The following is an 18689-nucleotide window of genomic DNA, read 5'->3' as shown; positions in this document are numbered from 1 at the left end:
GGAATAGAGCCATATAAATACAATCAATTATCATGTATTACTGGAATAGAGCCATATAAATACAATCAATTATCATGTATTACTGGAATAGTACCATATAAATACAATCAATGATCATGTATTACTGGAATAGAGCCATGTAAATACAATCAATTATCATGTATTACTGGAATAGAGCCATATAAATACAATCAATTATCATGTATTACTGGAATAGAGCCATATAAATACAATCAATTATCATGTATTACTTAATCTAATATACTTGCTATTGTTCCTTTGAAAAAACTGAAGTGGTTCTTCCATATGAATATAAACACACTTGCACATATTCAACTACTCATAGTGAGAGGTATGGCATTCTGTTCTTTGATCCTGGTAAAAGGGGTACAGTTGGCTACCATTTAGATATTTCTCTCATCCCCTTTTCTCTTTTCTTCATCTTCTTTTCTTCACCATCTTCAACTTTTTTGTTTTTATTTAAAAGATTTTTAAAGAAGGTTTAAAAGTTAAGTACTTTAATATAACTCTTATTGCAGTATTGTTATATATGTTTATAAGCAGTTATTATAACCCATGTTGTGCATTATAATGCATTATGCATAGCCCATAAGACATTCGAAAAGGCATTATAATGCATTATAAAGAGGGTATTCGTAGGAGGTGTTAATATAATTTTTTATAACATGTCTTCTGGGGGATGACTTTCACTCCCCCTTGGTCAACCTGTGCAGACCCAACTGCACTTCCTCATCTTGAAGCAAAGTTCGCCCTCTTGTGGCCTGGCATGGTCTTTAACCTGCACACAAATACTGAACCCCCTGACATAATGACAATAAAAGGTTTTATATGAAGCTCTAAGCCATCCCAGAATATTCAGAGACTGTGTTAAAAAGGTTTAGAGGGAGCCAGGTGTTATCGAAGCAATGGTTCGTTCCCTTGACTGAGAAATTCCTTGAAGATGTTGCTATGTCTCCCTCTTTACTGTAATTTGACTTACTGTCACATAACGAATTGAACTGTATGGAGTGTAGTGTACAGGAAGGAATGATTGATCTGGATCCCACAGACCCCCCCCCGCCGCCACCTGTTGTCAAGTAACCTTCAACTTCATCCATTATAGATCTGCATGTTTGACACTTCCAGTTAAACGTGATTATGCCCCGACATCTCTCCTTCCCTCTCACTCTCCCTCCCTCACCCCCACCTCACCACCCCTTCACCTAACAGCCGGACGAACACTGGGGGATGGGAACACAGGTTGGTATAGTGGGGGGACCTTTGCCGAAGCATGGCACTGGCTGAAGTGCTCACCCCCCTCTTTCACACTCCCGGGACCCCAGCCATTGGTCCTTGGTGTGGACCAGTTTGGTTGTTTGGAGCAACCAAATTATCCTGTATGTCACAATTATCAGTTGTGGCATAGGCATTTTCATTCACATCACTTTGAAGTGCTGTAAACTTGAGCAGAAATCATTTGCATTTCAAAGAACTACTGTAATGGAAAATTAAAGTCATTTACGAGGTCATTTTATGAATCTGATTATGTGACTGAACGTTCACAAAACAATTGAGGGACCTACTTCCCCTTGATACTAAGTAAATACAGTATACAATTCTAACTCAGTCTCTTAATTCTATACTAATCAATTAAAAAGGGGAGATCCTCAATCTGCAGTTATACATTAATTCCTATTGAGAAAGGATTCCCTGAGGTCTCGTCCATTACCATTGGGATGCTTAAAGGCACTACCCCATTGGATCAAAGATGTAAAGAGCCCTACAGCATTCAAACATGCCTTTAGTGTAAACTACCGGTATGTACATGTATGGGGGAGGGTCGGGGAGCATGGGCAGCACTGGCTTAAGCTAAATAAGCACAGGTAAGGGTTGGAGAGAGGGACATAAAAATACAAAGAAATGACCTTGAAAGCATGTTTTGGAACTGAATTACATTTGCCAAACTTTTGATCATTTTCTAGCCTTTGTACGTGGATTGCATATCCTCTCCAGCGTCTCATCCCGTCAGCGGGATCAAAATCCAGCGAAAAATCATATCGCCAATTAGCATTAAAAAAAAAATCATAATTTTTTTTTTTTTTAATTATTATTATTATTTTTTTTTTTATAGATACACCTCTCCTGAATCGACCCACGTCGTCCGATTTCAAAAAAGTTTTACAGGAAAAGCAAATCATTAGATTATGTTAGATGAGTCCATCGTAAAAAGCAGCTTCATAGCCATTTTCCGACCAACCACTTGCATCACATATAATCAAAAAACAGCTAAATGCAGCACTAACCTTTTACAAACTTCATCAGATGACACACCTAGGACATCATGTTATACAATGCATGCATTCTTTTGTTCAATAAAGGTCATATTTATATATAAAAACAGCATTTTACATCGGCGTCTGACGTTGACTAAATAATTTCCCCTCAAATGCGTCCCGGTAAACAATGCTACATTTCCCTAAATTACTATCCGATAACGATTTTTTAAATTTATATTGTCAATCTAACATTTATAGATGAATATCTCTTGAGAACACCTGTCATACCAGATTTTAAATTAACTTTACTGGGTAATCACACTTTGCGATAAAAGGAGATGCGATACTCAGAAAATGAGCTAATATACAGAGCTCGGCGCCATCTTGGAACAATCGCATGTCACATCTCATCTTGTATAATATTGTCAATAATCGCCTACCTTTAGTTGTCTTCATCAGAAAGCATCCCAGGTCCACAACAGATGTATTTTCGGTCAAAAAAGTCCATACTTCACGTTCCATTAGCCTGCTGTTGGTAGCGCGTCCTAGGGCTCTCTCCAAGCGCAGGACTGAAGTTCCGGATAAAATGAGATTCTCCCGCCTGTAGGTTCGTTCAAACATGTCAAACGTTGTAAAACATTAATCTTCAGGGCCTGTAACACCAAGAGAGCCAATAAGATTCGAGGGGGATGATTTCATTGCCTTTAAAACCGTTTCCAAAGGTGGGGGTAGACATGGCCGCCGGCGTCATAATGATGATGGCCCATCCCCTGTGACCAATTTCCAATGACTCTCATTCACTGAGTTTCGACTGTATAAGGCTCAAACCACTGTGAAAAGACTGGCGACATCTAGTGGAAGCAATAGGAAGTGCTCACTGAACCATGGTTAACGGTGTGATTTATAGGGAGAGATGAGAAGTCGAGTCCACAATTCTGAATTCCACTTCCTGTTTCAATCGGTCTCGGGGTTTTGACTGCCATTTGAGTTCTGTTATACTCACAGAAACTTTAGGGTGTTTTCTATCCATATATAATAAGTATATGCATGCCCTAGCTTCTGAGTTTGATTAGTAGGCCGTTGAAAATGGGAACGATTTTTTTTCAAAATGCGCTGTGGCGCCCCCCTATCCTAGGGTATCCTCAAGAGGATATATCTTAGACACTCTTTTAATAGACTTTAAATACAAATATCATCAATGGATACAATACTCGTCATTAAGTGTTTTGTTCACAAAACATGAAAATATTGTTTCCATCAGAAGAGAAAAAATGCAAATATGTTCACTGCTTCTGACAATGAACAAATACAAGGGCACAAGGTTCTGAAAAGCTCCATCAGTATTAAATCATATACAACCTAGGGAAAGTTCCATACTAAAGATCTAATCAACTTTCAGACTCTCTCTGTAATTCTGACATGCAGAGATGCAGACAATAACGTCTGGTCGCTTCTAAGTAACTTTGTCGTCATCTCCGACAACCTTCCATTACAAAGCTTGCTTTGGTTTGGTTGAAGGCCTATCCATTCATATCATAGGTTACATATCCTCCTCTGTATTCACCTTTCCTTTTTACTACTGGGGCTTGTTTTTCTGCTTGGCGATGAAAAGTCACCAGACCTTCTCCAGTCTATGGCAGCAGAACAGCCTCAGGTAGAATACAGGGAATTGGACTGTGATGATACACGTGCCAATTAATCAATCAGGCCTCAATATTATCAAGTGACTGCAAAGAAATACATAGATTTGATGGAATCTTTTAAAAGACCGACTAACGTTCTGTTTTGTCAGCATGGCGGAAGACATATAAAGGTTGTGCTCATCTTTAATCAGGCATTATCTTGTTTTGATGAATGCATTTGCAGTTTTGAGTGTTTCATATAGTTTTTCTGAATGTAATTACTGTTTTGTAAAGGAAACTCATTTTTGAAAATGCATTTAAAATGCATTTCTATAGCTTGTGTTCACCGTTTTGAGAATCGGACAATATTATTCCAAGAAATGCTTTCAAGAAGTTTAGAAAAACTGTGATTGGATGGCATCATGGGTATATTTGGTCATCACTGGATAATCTTATAGTACCTCTCCTTGAATGAAAATTGGCCATTTCTTTACTTCTCTCCCATGTTTTGGGAAGGGATCACTACCATTACCTCACTTTCCAACCAAGGTGCAGGAATTGAGGAGCGAACTGAGGTAAAGAGGAAATTCAGCAACACTCCCATGTTTTGGAGTAAACTATTCCATCCACTGTGAGCGACAGGATAGTTTCGCAACACATTCGACAGACAGTGGGTTATTTTGTCTACAAAACTTCCTGCTTTTTTATCTCTTTTTTCCCTACTCCTTTTCCCTTTTTTTAATCATTATTTTCTTTTTACTTCTGACTGAATTACAAACAGATCTACACAGAGAGGACATATTGCTGTTCTGTCTGTCATGTGCCTGTCATGTGGCTGTTCTCTCTGTCATGTGCCTGTTCTGTCTGTCATGTGCCTGTCATGTGGCTGTTCTGTCTGTCATGTTCCTGTTCTGCCTGTCATGTGCCTGTTCTGTCTGTCATGTGCCTGTCATGTGGCTGTTCTGTCTGTCATGTTCCTGTTCTGCCTGTCATGTGGCTGTTCTGTCAGTCATGTGGCTGTTCTGTCTGTCATGTGCCTGTTCTGTCTGTCATGTGCCTGTTGTGGCTGTTATGTCTGTCATGTGCCTGTTCTGTCTGTCATGTGCCTGTTCTGTTGTATGTGGTGTTCTGCCTGCATGTGCCTGTTATGTGCTGTTCTGTCTGTCATGTGGCTGTTCTGTCTGTCATGTGTCTGTTCTGTCTGTCATGTGCCTGTTCTGTCTGTCATGTGCCTGTTCTGTCTGTCATGTGCCTGTTCTGTCTGTCATGTGGCTGTTATGTCTGTCATGTGCCTGTTCTGTATGTCATGTTCTGTCTGTCATGTGGCTGTTCTGTATGTCATGTTCCTGTTCTGTCTGTCATGTGCCTGTTCTGTCTGTCATGTGGCTGTTCTGTCTGTCATGTTCCGTCATGTGCCTGTTCTGTATGTCATGTTCCTGTTCTGTCTGTCATGTTCCTGTTCTGTCTGTCATGTGCCTGTTCTGTCTGTCATGTGGCTGTTCTGTCTGTCATGTGCCTGTTCTGTATGTCATGTTCCTGTTCTGTCTGTCATGTGCCTGTTCTGTCTGTCATGTGGCTGTTATGTCTGTCATGTGCCTGTTCTGTATGTCATGTTCCTGTTCTGTCTGTCATGTGCCTGTTCTGTCTGTCATGTGGCTGTTCTGTCTGTCATGTTCCTGTTCTGTCTGTCATGTGGCTGTTCTGCCTGTCATATGCCTGTTCTGCCTGTCATGTGGCTGTTCTGTCATGTTCCTGTTCTGTCTGTCATGTTCCTGTTCTGTCTGTCATGTTCCTGTTCTGTCTGTCATGTTCCTGTTCTGTCTGTCATGTTCCTGTTCTGTCTGTCATGTTCCTGTTCTGTCTGTCATGTGCCTGTTCTGTCTGTCATGTTCCTGTTCTGTCTGTCATGTTCCTGTTCTGTCTGTCATGTTCCTGTTCTGTCTGTCATGTTCCGTCATGTGCCTGTTCTGTATGTCATGTGGCTGTTCTGTCATGTGGCTGTTCTGTCTGTCATGTTCCTGTTCTGTCTGTCATGTTCCTGTTCTGTCTGTCATGTTCCTGTTCTGTCTGTCATGTTCCGTCATGTGCCTGTTCTGTATGTCATGTTCCTGTTCTGTCTGTCATGTTCCTGTTCTGTCTGTCATGTGCCTGTTCTGTCTGTCATGTGGCTGTTCTGTCTGTCATGTTCCTGTTCTGTCTGTCATGTGGCTGTTCTGCCAGTCATGTGGCTGTTCTGTCTGTCATGTGGCTGTTCTGCCTGTCATATGCCTGTTCTGCCTGTCATGTGGCTGTTCTGTCATGTGGCTGTTCTGTCTGTCATGTTCCTGTTCTGCCTGTCATGTGGCTGTTCTGTCATGTTCCTGTTCTGTCTGTCATGTGGCTGTTCCGTCATGTGGCTGTTCTGTCTGTCATGTTCCTGTTCTGTAGGTCATGTTCCTGTTCTGCTTCTTTCTTCCATGTTGCTCCTCTGTGTTTGTTTGAGATCATTGACAGTATGCTGCTGCTAAGATATATTTTAGTTTTTGTCCAGTAACTAGGCTGTCTTACTATATTTAGTGAATACTCTGCCCGGCACAGACTTGGAATGCATCTGAAATGGCACCCTACACCCTATATAGTGCACTACTGAGGACAAAGTACAATACACTGACTGTACAAAATATTAAGAACACCTTCCTATATAGTGCACTACTGAGGACAAAGTACAATACACTGACTGTACAAAACATTAAGAACACCTTGCTAATTTGAGATGCACCTCATTTTGCTCTCAGAACAGCCTTAATTCGTTGGGGAATGGACTCTACAAGGTGTCGAAAGCATTCCACAGCGATGCTGGCCCATGATGACTCCAATGCTTCCCACAGTTGTGTCAAGTTGGCTGGATGTCCATTGGTTGGTGGACCATTTTTGATACACACGGGAAACTGTTGAGTGTGAAAAATCCTGCAGCGGTGCAGTTCTTCACACACTCAAATCGGTGTGCTTGGCACTTACTGCCATACTCTGTTCAAAGGCACTTAAATATGCTGTCTTTTCCATTCACCCTCCGAATGGCACACATACACAATCCATGTCTCAATTATCTCAAGGCTTAAAAATCCTTCTTTAATAAACCTGTCTCCTCCCTTTCATCTACACTGATTGAAGTGGATTTAACAAGTGATATCAATAAAGGATCATAGCTTTCACCTGGATTCACCTGGTCAGTTTCTCTCATGGAAAGAGCAGGTGTTCATAATGTTTTGTCCACTCAGTGCATGCCTGCTCTCTATGCCAGACATAGAAATGAGAATGTCACAATGCAGGGCATGTCTAACATACTGTATTGAAATTGCATCATCATCAAACTAATTTTATTTATTTATTTATTTCACCTTTATTTAACCAGGTAGGCAAGTTGAGAACAAGTTCTCATTTACAATTGCGACCTGGCCAAGATAAAGCAAAGCAGTTCGACAACATACAAAAACACAGAGTTACACATGGAGTAAAACAACATACAATCAATGAATGCAGTAGAAAAAAAAAAATGAATAAAAAAAAAATGAATTAAAAAAAAGCTATTCTGCCGAAGAACTACAATTTCTATAGTTGCACGTGGTCTAGCTTTGCTGTCATATTCTACTTTATTGTCTGTCACCTACAAGCATGTGCACCATGCAGCCTGTGGTTGAGGAAGCATCAAGCCTGCATTCCATTGGCCATTGCACTGGTTCCTGACCCCTACAGTTGAGAAACATGTTCTCAGACACAGAGAGGTCTGGAACCTTTGCAATACATGCTGGAATTTCTACATTGTCAGCTGGCCAGCTTAGAACAACTCAAGTTTTTGTTGACCATCTTAAGAACATCGACTTACTTTCAGGGAAGCACCTCATTCTCTTTATGTGAGTGTGATTGTAGGTAACAGTATGACAGCAGTTCTTGCCATTTGAATACACTCCAGGTGAATAGGCTGTTGTGATTTATCAGATTAGGTTTCAGACGTACTGGAGCTGCTCTATGTCTCTGGTCTTCCATGTCGTCATGAGTGCAGTGAACCTCCATGGCTCTAACCAGCATCGCCTCCTCCTCCTCCTCCTCTCTCTACCTGACAGATGGGGAGATCACCTCCAAGCCCATGGTGTTGTTCCTTGGGCCCTGGAGTGTAGGCAAGTCCTCCATGATCAACTACCTGCTTGGCCTGAAGGACAGCCCCTACCAGCTGTACACAGGTAACGCCCTTCAAACTTCACCTGGTTTCTGATGCACCTGTTTTTTCACCTGGTTTCTGATGCACCTGTTTTTTCACCTGGTGTACTTAACTCTTCACTCTACCTACTTAGTCCTCCTCTTCTGCTCTATCATCTTCTCTCATTCTTCTGTTCCTCCCGCCTTTCCCTCATTCATCATCCCCTCTGCATCTTCTCCTCTTTTCTGTTCCCCTTTTCCATCCCCCTCTCTCACATCTTTCTCTTCCCCTGGCTCATCCCTCTCCCGTCTTTCTCTCCCTCTGTCTGCCAGGTGCTGAGCCCACTACCTCTGAGTTCACTGTGATCATGCACGGCGAGAAGACCCGCTCCATAGAGGGCATCGTCATGGCGGCCGACAGCTCGCGCTCCTTCTCGCCCCTGGAGAAGTTTGGGCAGAGCTTTCTTGAGAAGCTGATTGGCATTGAGATGCCCCACAAGCTGCTGGAGCGCGTCACCTTCGTGGACACGCCTGGAATCATTGAGAACCGCAAGCAGCAGGAGAGAGGTAAGGCACACAGAGAGCAGAAGCGCTGAAGATCTTATAGCAAATTCAGGCGGTAGCACGACCGGGGCTCAAACACAAGTCATTGCGACTGTCAGTCCAACAGCTTTGCCATGGCTGTTTTTCTAAGTTACATCGCTACAGTATCTTCAGTTGAAATTCACATGTACATGAAATATTAAACATGATCACCTCTTATCATCAGATAGACTGAGGAACTTTAAGACAGTGGTGACCCCTAAAAACCTGTCAATCTCTAAGATTTATGTTATACAATTAGACCTATACATCTATCTACATCAATAAATAATAATCAGTGTTATGTAATAATAATCTACATTCATTTTAAGATGTAAAGTCGCTCTGGATAAGAGCGTCTGATAAATGCCTAAAATAGAAAATAGAAAAATTGACATTTAGGAATTAATCTAGCCTCAATTGTGTTAAATGGCATGCAACCGTGACTCCTGACTGTCCAAGACATTGGTGTTAAATGGAATGCAACCATGACTCCTGACTGTCCAAGACATTGGTGTTAAATGGAATGCAACCGTGACTCCTGACTGTCCAAGACATTGGTGTTAAATGGAATGCAACCGTGACTCCTGACTGTCCAAGACATTGGTGTTAAATGGAATGCAACCGTGACTCCTGACTGTCCAAGACATTGGTGTTAAATGGAATGCAACCGTGACTCCTGACTGTCCAAGACATTGGTGTTAAATGGAATGCAACCGTGACTCCTGACTGTCCAAGACATTGGTGTTAAATGGAATGCAACCGTGACTCCTGACTGTCCAAGACATTGGTGTTAAATGGAATGCAACCGTGACTCCTGACTGTCCAAGACATTGGTGTTAAATGACCCTGTTTCTACCTCCTCCCTCCAGGCTATCCCTTCAACGACGTGTGCCAGTGGTTCATCGATCGTGCCGACCTCATCTTCGTGACATTTGACCCCACCAAGCTGGACGTGGGCCTGGAGCTGGAGATGCTCTTCCGCCAGCTGAAGGGCCGTGAGTCCCAGATCCGCATCATCCTCAACAAGGCAGACAACCTGGCCACCCAGGACTTGATGCGTGTCTACGGTGCCCTCTTCTGGTCGCTAGCACCCCTCATCAACGTCACAGAGCCCCCAAGGGTCTACGTCAGCTCTTTCTGGCCTTACGACTACGCACCCGACACCAGCCGCGAGCTGTTTAAGCGCGAGGAGATCTCCCTCTTGGAAGACCTAAACCAGGTGATCGAGAACCGCATGGAGAACAAGATCGCCTTCATCCGCCAGCATGGCATCCGGGTGCGCATCCATGCCCTTCTGGTGGACCGCTACGTTCAGACCTTTAAGGACAAGATGAGCTACTTCAGTGACCCTGACCTGGTGTTCAAGGAGATCGTGGACGACCCGGACAAGTTCTTCATCTTCAAGTCCATCCTGGCCAAGACCAACGTGAGCAAGTTCGACCTGCCCAACCGTGAAGCCTACCAGGACTTCTTCGGTGTGAACCCGATCGGCAGTTTCAAGTCCCTGTCCGCCCAGTGCTCCTACTCAGGCGGCTGCCTGCTGGACAAGATCGAGAAGGCCATCACCAGCGAGCTGCCGGGTCTTCTAAGCAGCATCAACCCAGGCAAGGCCCCCCCCGGCCTGTCCTCCTGCGAGGCCACTGGATGCGGAGACAAGCCTAAGAACCGCTATCGGAAAAACTGATAGAATACGAGAGAGAGGGGGAGGGAAGAGAAGAAAGGAAGAGGAGGAGGTGTGAAGGAGTGATAAAGGGGAATGGTGACATTTGTCAGACCCCCGGTCTTATCAGAGGCCTGTAATGTTGTTGTTTGAGGAGACAGAGGAGAAGGGAAGGGTTCATTTAGAGGGTTGTTTCTCAGGAGAACAAGAGGTGGTGGTGTGTTCAGGGTTTGTGGAGAGGAAGAGATGGAGGGAGGGTTGGTTTGTGTGTATAATTTGGCAGCTGAGAATAATAGTTGCTTGGAGAGATGAGAAGATTACAGAATAACTCATCTCCCTCCTCTCTCCCTTGCACAACCACAATGAACTGTCTGTGATTGGGGGAAAAATATGTAAAATTGTATAAAAATTAAAAATCGTGAGACTTGTATGTGAATAAAATGGGAAATTGGAAACAGGAGTTGCCAATTTGTTTTACAAGATCTTATTTGAAAAATGCATTTCAGCAGGTCTCAATTCTCTGTGATGTTCTTTGTCTTTCTTTTTGAAGTCTAGGTTCAGTCCTTTCCACAGACATTAGATCTTGATCTTTTTTTCTCTCCTATGAAGGCATTATAAGCTCAGCCGTTAGGTGTAATAACACTGTCGAGATACCTTTTAACACTGCATGTTAGATGACAGATGGTATTTATTTAATAACAGATGATATCATAGGTGCATGTATTTACCTTTCTCACTTTGAACTTTCAATAATGTTCACTTAAACAACTGACAAACCTTATGGTGCAGTCCAACAAACCCTATGTACGGTGCTGTAAGATGGTCCACTCTGTCGGCCATCTTTGTTTTATATTCTTCTTCTCGCTCTCAGGTTGTTGACAGCCTGTGATATGAGCAGAGACGAAAGAAGAAGCGAGACATCCTACTCCCTTATTTTTTCTGGTTCATATGCAGTCCATGAACTAAGTAGACCAGACCCAGCTGTTATCGCATTGGTGTCTATGGGAGAACACCCCTTAAGCAGACCGGAACTGTGACCATTTTTTTCAATGGTAAACGGCCTGAGTGGGACATCTTCATTTATCCACCATCTTTGATATGAGCACTGTCTTGAATGCAGAGGTCAGGGTCATGATCTTCACGTCCTATTGGTGGTAGGGAGGGGTGAGGGGGTGGGGTTTTGGGTGTACTCTGATTCACTTCTTAACTATGCTTACTTTGCTGTTGTTGTTTGAGTATATACATTTGCTGGCTTAGTTGCCAGGTCTGTTTGTGCTTTAGCCCAGACCTTCTATCATATCGCATGACAAAGTACAAACAGAGAAGAGTTGGCTAAAGCACAAACAAGTCTGGCAACCCAGCCATGAATCTTCCAATGTCTGATAGGAGTTCAATATTGTTTTCAAAGTTTTCTTTCTCCTTTTAAATGATACGCTTGCCAGCTTTCCAGCTGAATGACCAACAGGATATAAAAGTCAAACATGTTACATGAATGATGGAGAACTTTCTCATGGTGTGACAGTAAATAAACCAAATGATGTGTGTTTGAGTGTGACATGTATGTCTTTATCCATTTCTTCTGCAGGTTAGCGAGCCATTTACAGGTCTTGTAATAATTATGTATCTTTCAGCCCCACTGTACATAGTCCAACATAGATAATTGATTACATCAGTAGCCAATCCAAAACATAGATTGTTACACACAGTTATATATTTATTACACAGTATAATGACACATTGCAACACACAGAAACTAGTGCCAAGAGGTTGTATTGGAGTTTCTGAGAAAGATTGTTGAGTCACTCCCTCTCAGAGGATGCTGCATCCTTTAGTTCAAGTTGAATTTATTGCCTTCATGCGCTCTAGAACAGTGGGACTTCCTCTGCTCTTTAGGGAGAGGTAAATAAGAGAAGTAGAAGGGAGGAGTGAACGGATTCATGACTATTGGCAGCCCTTTGACCCCTGACCTCTGTGAGAGTTGAGGGCTGTGGGTAGAAGTCACCCAAAGGCTCAGATCTAGGATCAGCTTACCCTCACCTAACCTTAACCATCAGAGGGAAGAATGCAACACTGACCTCAGATCAGCGTCTAGGTGCCACTTCCTCCTACTCTAAGCTGAGGCTGCTGAGCTGAACTCCAGACCTGAGGTCTCTCCTCTCCTGCTACAGCCAGGTGGGGATCAACTGGGGTCTATTCAGTGATGTGAAACGTTCTAAATGTTGTTGATCGAAGTAGAATGAATAGAGCTGACATGATTCCCTGTTCTATCTGACAGGCAATCAGATTTGTTCTACTCAAAACATTTCTATCAGATTTGTTCTACTCAAAACATTTCTATCAGAGGTGTTCTACTCAAAACATTTCTATCAGATGTGTTCTACTCAAAACATTTCTATAAGATTTGTTCTACTCAAAACATTTCTATCAGAGGTGTTCTACTCAAAACATTTCTATCAGATTTGTTCTACTCAAAACATTTCTATCAGATGTGTTCTACTCAAAACATTTCTATCTGAACGTTCTGTCACATTACATCCTCTTGAACAGGCCTCTGGTGCTGCATGGGAGGTGCATGGCTCACTAACAACATTAGAATGAGTAATTGGCGTCCTCCACTCTAAAGTTTGTAGTAGCAAAAAGTATTTTGGGTGCCGGGTTCAAAAGGCATACACTGGACAAAAGGAAAAATCTGCACTCACTGAAATATTCTTGAAGTTTTAATGTATTTTTTTTAGCAGCAGAGGTCAGAACAAATGGAGGCATTTGGGCAACAGCCTTCGTCTGAACAATATTATTTGATTCTCCACTGACAACATTAGACGTCCAATCCCTTCTGTTAACAAACTAGTCACTTATCCTCACCCTCTCTTCCTAACCTTCACTAACCATTGTTGATCAACAGGGCCCTTACAATGTTTCATTGCAAAAAGAGGAAAAAAGGAAGAAAAAAACAATTTTACTGCAGTAATAAAAAATGGATTCACCTAAATAAAGCATGTGTACAATACTGTGAGTGGCTCTGTCAGCTCTGCTTTCTATGCACTGTGTTCAACACGTTTGGCTTGGCATTTGTAGACCTCGTAGTTACCTCTGTAGTTACAGGGCATGTCCAGCAGAGAGAGATATGTGGTGCAGTAGCCTACAGTACACATGGTTCAGTACTTCAGCCTACAGTACACATGATTCAGTACAGTATCCTACAGTACACATGATTCAGTACAATATCCTACACTACACATGATTCAGTACAGTATCCTACAGTACAAATGACTCAGTACAGTAGCCAACAGTACACATGATTCAGTACAATATCCTACACTACACATGATTCAGTAGAATAGCCTACAGTACACATAATTCAATACAGTAGCCTACAGTACACATGATTCAGTACAGTAGTCTACAGTACACATGATTCAGTACAGTAGCCTACAGTACACATGATTCAGTACAGTATCTACAGTACACATGATTCAGTACAGTAGCCTATAGCACACATGATTCAGTACAGTAACCTACTGAACACATGATTCAGTACAATATCCTACACTACACATGATTCAGTACAGTATCCTACAGTACAAATGACTCAGTACAGTAGCCAACAGTACACATGATTCAGTACATTAGCCTACTGTACACATGATTCAGGACAATATCCTACACTACACATGATTCAGTAGAATAGCCTACAGTACACATAATTCAATACAGTAGCCTACAGTACACATGATTCAGTACAGTAGTCTACAGTACACATGATTCAGTACAGTAGCCTACAGTACACATGATTCAGTACAGTATCTACAGTACACATGATTCAGTACAGTAGCCTATAGCACACATGATTCAGTACAGTAACCTACTGAACACATGATTCAGTACAGTAGTCTACAGTACACATGATTCAGTACAGTAACCTACTGAACACATGATTCAGTACAGTAGTCTACAGTACACATGATTCAGTACAGTAGCCTACTGTACACATGATTCAGTACAGTAACCTACTGTACACATGATTCAGTACAGTAGTCTACTGTACACATGATTCAGTACAGTAGCCTACTGTACACATGATTCAGTACAGTAGCCTACTGTACACATGATTCAGTACAGTAACCTACTGTATACATGATTCAGTACATTAGCCTACTGTACACATGATTCAGTACAATATCCTACACTACACATGATTCAGTACAGTAACCTACTGAACACATGATTCAGTACAGTAGCCTACAGTACACATGATTCAGTACAGTAGCCTACTGTACACATGATTCAGTACAGTAGCTGACAGTACACATGATTCAGTACAATAGTTGACAGTACACATGATTCAGTACAGTAGCCTACTGAACACATGATTCAGTACAATAGCTGACAGTACACATGATTCAGTACAATAGCTGACAGTACACATGATTCAGTACAATATCTGACAGTACATAATGTAGGCTGCATGATTCAGTTTCAGCATGTCTACATTGTGCATATATTCTGCTTAGACTGATCATGAGATCATAGCTCCCCACTTTGAAAGAGAGGTAGCCCAATAACGTGAACACTGTTATATTTACACAATACTAGTTTTGTTCACTGTTCTCTGATGAAAGGGAAAGTGAAAGGGGATACAAGTGTCAAGGTGCCTTCTGGTTGTAGTTGTTTACTTTTACTGTGGTTGTGGTAACTAAGAGACACACAATGCATGCAGACACACACACACACATTTACATTTTCATAGTTCTTCACATCTCAAGTCACCTCAAGATTGCGTTCTCTCAAGTCCTGACCCTCTTTCTCCCTCCCCTTACTCTTTCATATCATCTTCCTCCCTCATCTGTCGTTCTCCTTCATCTCCTCTTTCACTCCTCTCCCTGGAATGTGTAATACTCTGATGTCTGAGAATGTCTGAACTCATTACTGGTGTGAACATGCAGGACAGGCTGAGGATTTTCCTCTCGTTCTGTTAGGAGGGGATAACCTGCATGCCGGTCTGTCTGTGTGTGTCTGGCTACCTGACTGCCTGTGCATGTGTGTATGTGTCTCTGCGTGCATGTGTGTGTGTGCGTACTTGTACCTGCATCCATGTGTGATCTCTCTACCACCTTTACATTTTATTATACACTAGCCAAGTGTGTCTGTAAGCACTCTCTCTAATCCTCATCCATCTCCACAGCAAAGCTGTGTACAGCTTTATCTTGGCCGGGTCACAGTTGTAAATGAGAACTTGTTCTCAACTGGCCTACCTGGTTAAAGGTGAAATAAATAAATAAATAAAGCCTGACCAGGTTCAGGTGAGCTCTAAAGGATTCCTCCTCCGTTCTGTTTAATATAATCCACTCTCTTCCTCTCTGATATCCTCAACCCTACAGGGCTACAGACTGGAAAGACCAAACAGGAGACAGTAATCCCACTGCCAGCCTGATCTCTCAACCTGACACACACACACACACACACACACACACACACACACACACACACACACACACACACACACACACACACACACACACACACACACACACACACACACACACCATTTGAGTCCTCAGTCTACAGTGAAGGGCTGACTCAGCAGGGGTTTTACTGGAGTGTGAGGTGAGTATGTGTGTCACATACTGTAACTATAATCATTAAGGGCTCAATCACTGAGGAATCTGTAAGGCATGAGCTCTACAGATTCAATAGAGCCCTAACTTCAGGGTGGGTGTACATTAGTGGGGATATTTACAATAAAACTCCTGAGATGGAAGATAACTCAGAAGAAGTGGTTGTGAATAAACCAGGGCATAATACAGTCATATTAACCACATCCAAAAATGGCACTCTATTCCCTTTACAGTACATTATGTTTGACCACGGCCCATAGGGCTCTGGTTAAAAGTAGTGCACTTTATAGGGAATATGGTGCCATTTGGGGCATACATTTCATGTTGGTTATAGCATATTCCATGGGTGCAACTTTGGTTTTTGTGGGGGGACATCATTTTTAATCCAGTCAGATTAACACTCCAAACAGCCTACCTGACCGCTTGGAGGCGTCCACATGGTCCTAAAGCACACCGTTGCCTCGTTTTGTATCACATTCCAATGATAAAACTGGAGGTGACAAAAATGCATCCCCAATAAAAATTGCGCCCATGGCATATTCAGGAGTCAAGTGTCTGCAGACGAGAGTTATCTTCTTAATAATAAAGAGGAGCGACCCATGTTGTGATGTGAGTCTGTGAGAGCTGGTAGCAGCAACGGCCTATCCCTGGCTGTCAAATTTCCCTCCGTTGTTTGCTGTGTTAGTTTGCCTAGAGATTCTTTATATAGCCGTGGCTGAAAGCCTGGCACCCTTCTCTTCTGTTTCTATGTTTGGGATACAGTGCTTGACAACAAAGCGCAGGGCAGGTTATTTGTCGTTCCCACGAATCCAACCGGACAGAGCAGGAAGTCACTCAAAACTGTACTTCCCTTCGCACGTCAAGCGGATGGCCTCAATATTCCATTGATGGAAAAAGGTAATCAAATGTCATACTTGAGTAAAAGTAAAGAAATGACTCAAGTAAAACTGAAAGTCACCCAGTAAAGTACTACTTGAGTAAACGTATTTGGTTTTACATATACTTAAGTATCAAAAGTAAATGTAATTGCTAAAATATCCTTAAGTATCGAAATTAAAGGGCATTTGTATAAATTATTTCAAATGACTTATATTAAGCAAACCAGACCCAACAATTGTTTTTAGTTATTTTTATTTTATGGATAGACAGGGTAGTGGCGATTTTAGCATGTAAATCTTGGTGGGGCAAACTTTGAATTGTTTTTTTAGATGTATGCCAGCAAAGCCACAACACAACACTAAACAATACATTAATTGCACTATAACGGTGACAAACGGTGCCCACAAACTTTTAGGGCCTACATAAAGCTGTCCCAACAGCAGAGCTTTATTTTCAGCACCATGGAGTGAATTCTTACCACTGCTACACCTGGCTATCAGCGGAGACTTGTCTGGCAGCGAAACAATTCATTCAGCCTCATTTACTGCCTTTAAAAAAGACATAGCTGATACGGCTGACATACTTAAACAAATGTGGTTTCTTCTGACAATTGAGATCTACAAACTATGGCGTAAGGGTACGATGAGCGGATAAGAGGCCATCCTTAATTCCGATAAAACATTAATGAGCGAGCTAAGATGAACTTAGTCAATATAACTATTTGTTCAGCACTTTTGAAATGTATAGAGAACATGGGCCGCTCTTATAGTATTCTCCCTGTACACCAAATCAGAACAGTAGGATAAGTACAGGGGTTATATGTACAGGGGTTATATAAGCAGACAATGAAAGCTCTTACAATACTTGATGATGACGTTTCTCTAAAATAGGTTATAGGCTACATGTGCACCACCAAGTCAGAACAGTAGGCTAAAGTTATGAGGGGGAAAGGGACCAAATAATTAAGGTGAGGCACATGGGCTACTAACAGCTTACTAAATAACATACACTTAGTATTACTTTATTGGCTACAGTATACATTTCTCCTTGGCATATTACATAATTTATGCAGCAGCATACAATACATTTTTGGACTTGTTGTGCTGTGCTCACTTGAACAGGAAGGTGGTGCGGCAGTCCTTCTTGTGGGCAAATCTTGGCATGAAACGTTGTCATCAAAGTCTGGCATTCTCTGGATTCATGACAACTGCTTTCAAGACAACTGGGAACTCTGAAAAAACAAGGTTGAATCATAACGTCAGTGATCTTCAGGTCGGAGCTCTAGAAAGAAGCCTGAGTTCCCAACTTGGAATTCTGAGTTGGATGACCGCTCAAACCTTTTTTTCCCCAGTCGGAGCTGGTTTTTTTCAGAGTTCCCAGTTGTCTTGAACTCACTGAAGTCTGAGATTTCCCAGTTCAGAGTTTACAGTTGTTTTGAAGGCGGCAGAAGTCATGCTGGACTGACCGCATTGTCAATGTATTCAACCTTTTCTGGCCCATGGTGTTGCGTGTGAATGTTTATCCTTTTAAGCTTGGAAAATACCCTTAAACCCAGACTTGGACCACAAGCAGGCAGGGGGAATAGCAGGCAGGGGAAGCGAAATTCTAATTGCTTTGCAATGCTTGCAGTTGCCACTGATTCCTTCCAACCCACTCATTGTTGAATTTGCAATTTCCAACTTGTTGTGTAATGTTTATGTCCAATGGCCGATGAGCACCGATACGTTTTATCTAGAATTTCTCTTCATATGACAAGGATTGAAAACGATTTGCCAGTGTCAACGTGATTCATGATGATGACTACTTGTCTTGCTTGATAGCTGAGATTTTGAAAGTATGATGTTGACATGTACAATCAAAGCTACGGTAGATATAATGT

The 18689-nt window shown here is 42.1% G+C and overlaps 1 protein-coding gene across 2 annotated transcripts in view; it reads left to right on the top strand.

Annotated features, from left to right (window-relative positions):
* The window catches only part of LOC106601888 (sarcalumenin), a 36265-nt gene extending 24405 nt beyond the window's left edge, over nucleotides 1-11860 (top strand). The window contains exons 4-7 of one of the 2 annotated variants that reach the window (XM_045715640.1): nucleotides 1231-1260; nucleotides 7999-8115; nucleotides 8405-8638; nucleotides 9526-11860. In XM_045715640.1, coding sequence (XP_045571596.1) covers nucleotides 1231-1260; nucleotides 7999-8115; nucleotides 8405-8638; nucleotides 9526-10340 — 1196 coding nt within the window. In that variant the 3' untranslated portion in view covers nucleotides 10341-11860. The remainder of the gene's footprint in view (nucleotides 1-1230; nucleotides 1261-7998; nucleotides 8116-8404; nucleotides 8639-9525) is intronic. The other variant, XM_045715641.1, reaches the window with a different exon arrangement.
* Nucleotides 11861-18689: the final 6829 nt, after the last annotated feature.

Source organism: Salmo salar, chromosome ssa03 (assembly GCF_905237065.1).
Source record: "Salmo salar chromosome ssa03, Ssal_v3.1, whole genome shotgun sequence".
Classification (NCBI taxonomy): Eukaryota; Metazoa; Chordata; class Actinopteri; order Salmoniformes; family Salmonidae; genus Salmo; species Salmo salar.
Note: the sequence above shows the minus strand (reverse complement) of the source record. Positions and strands in the feature narration are given on the sequence as shown.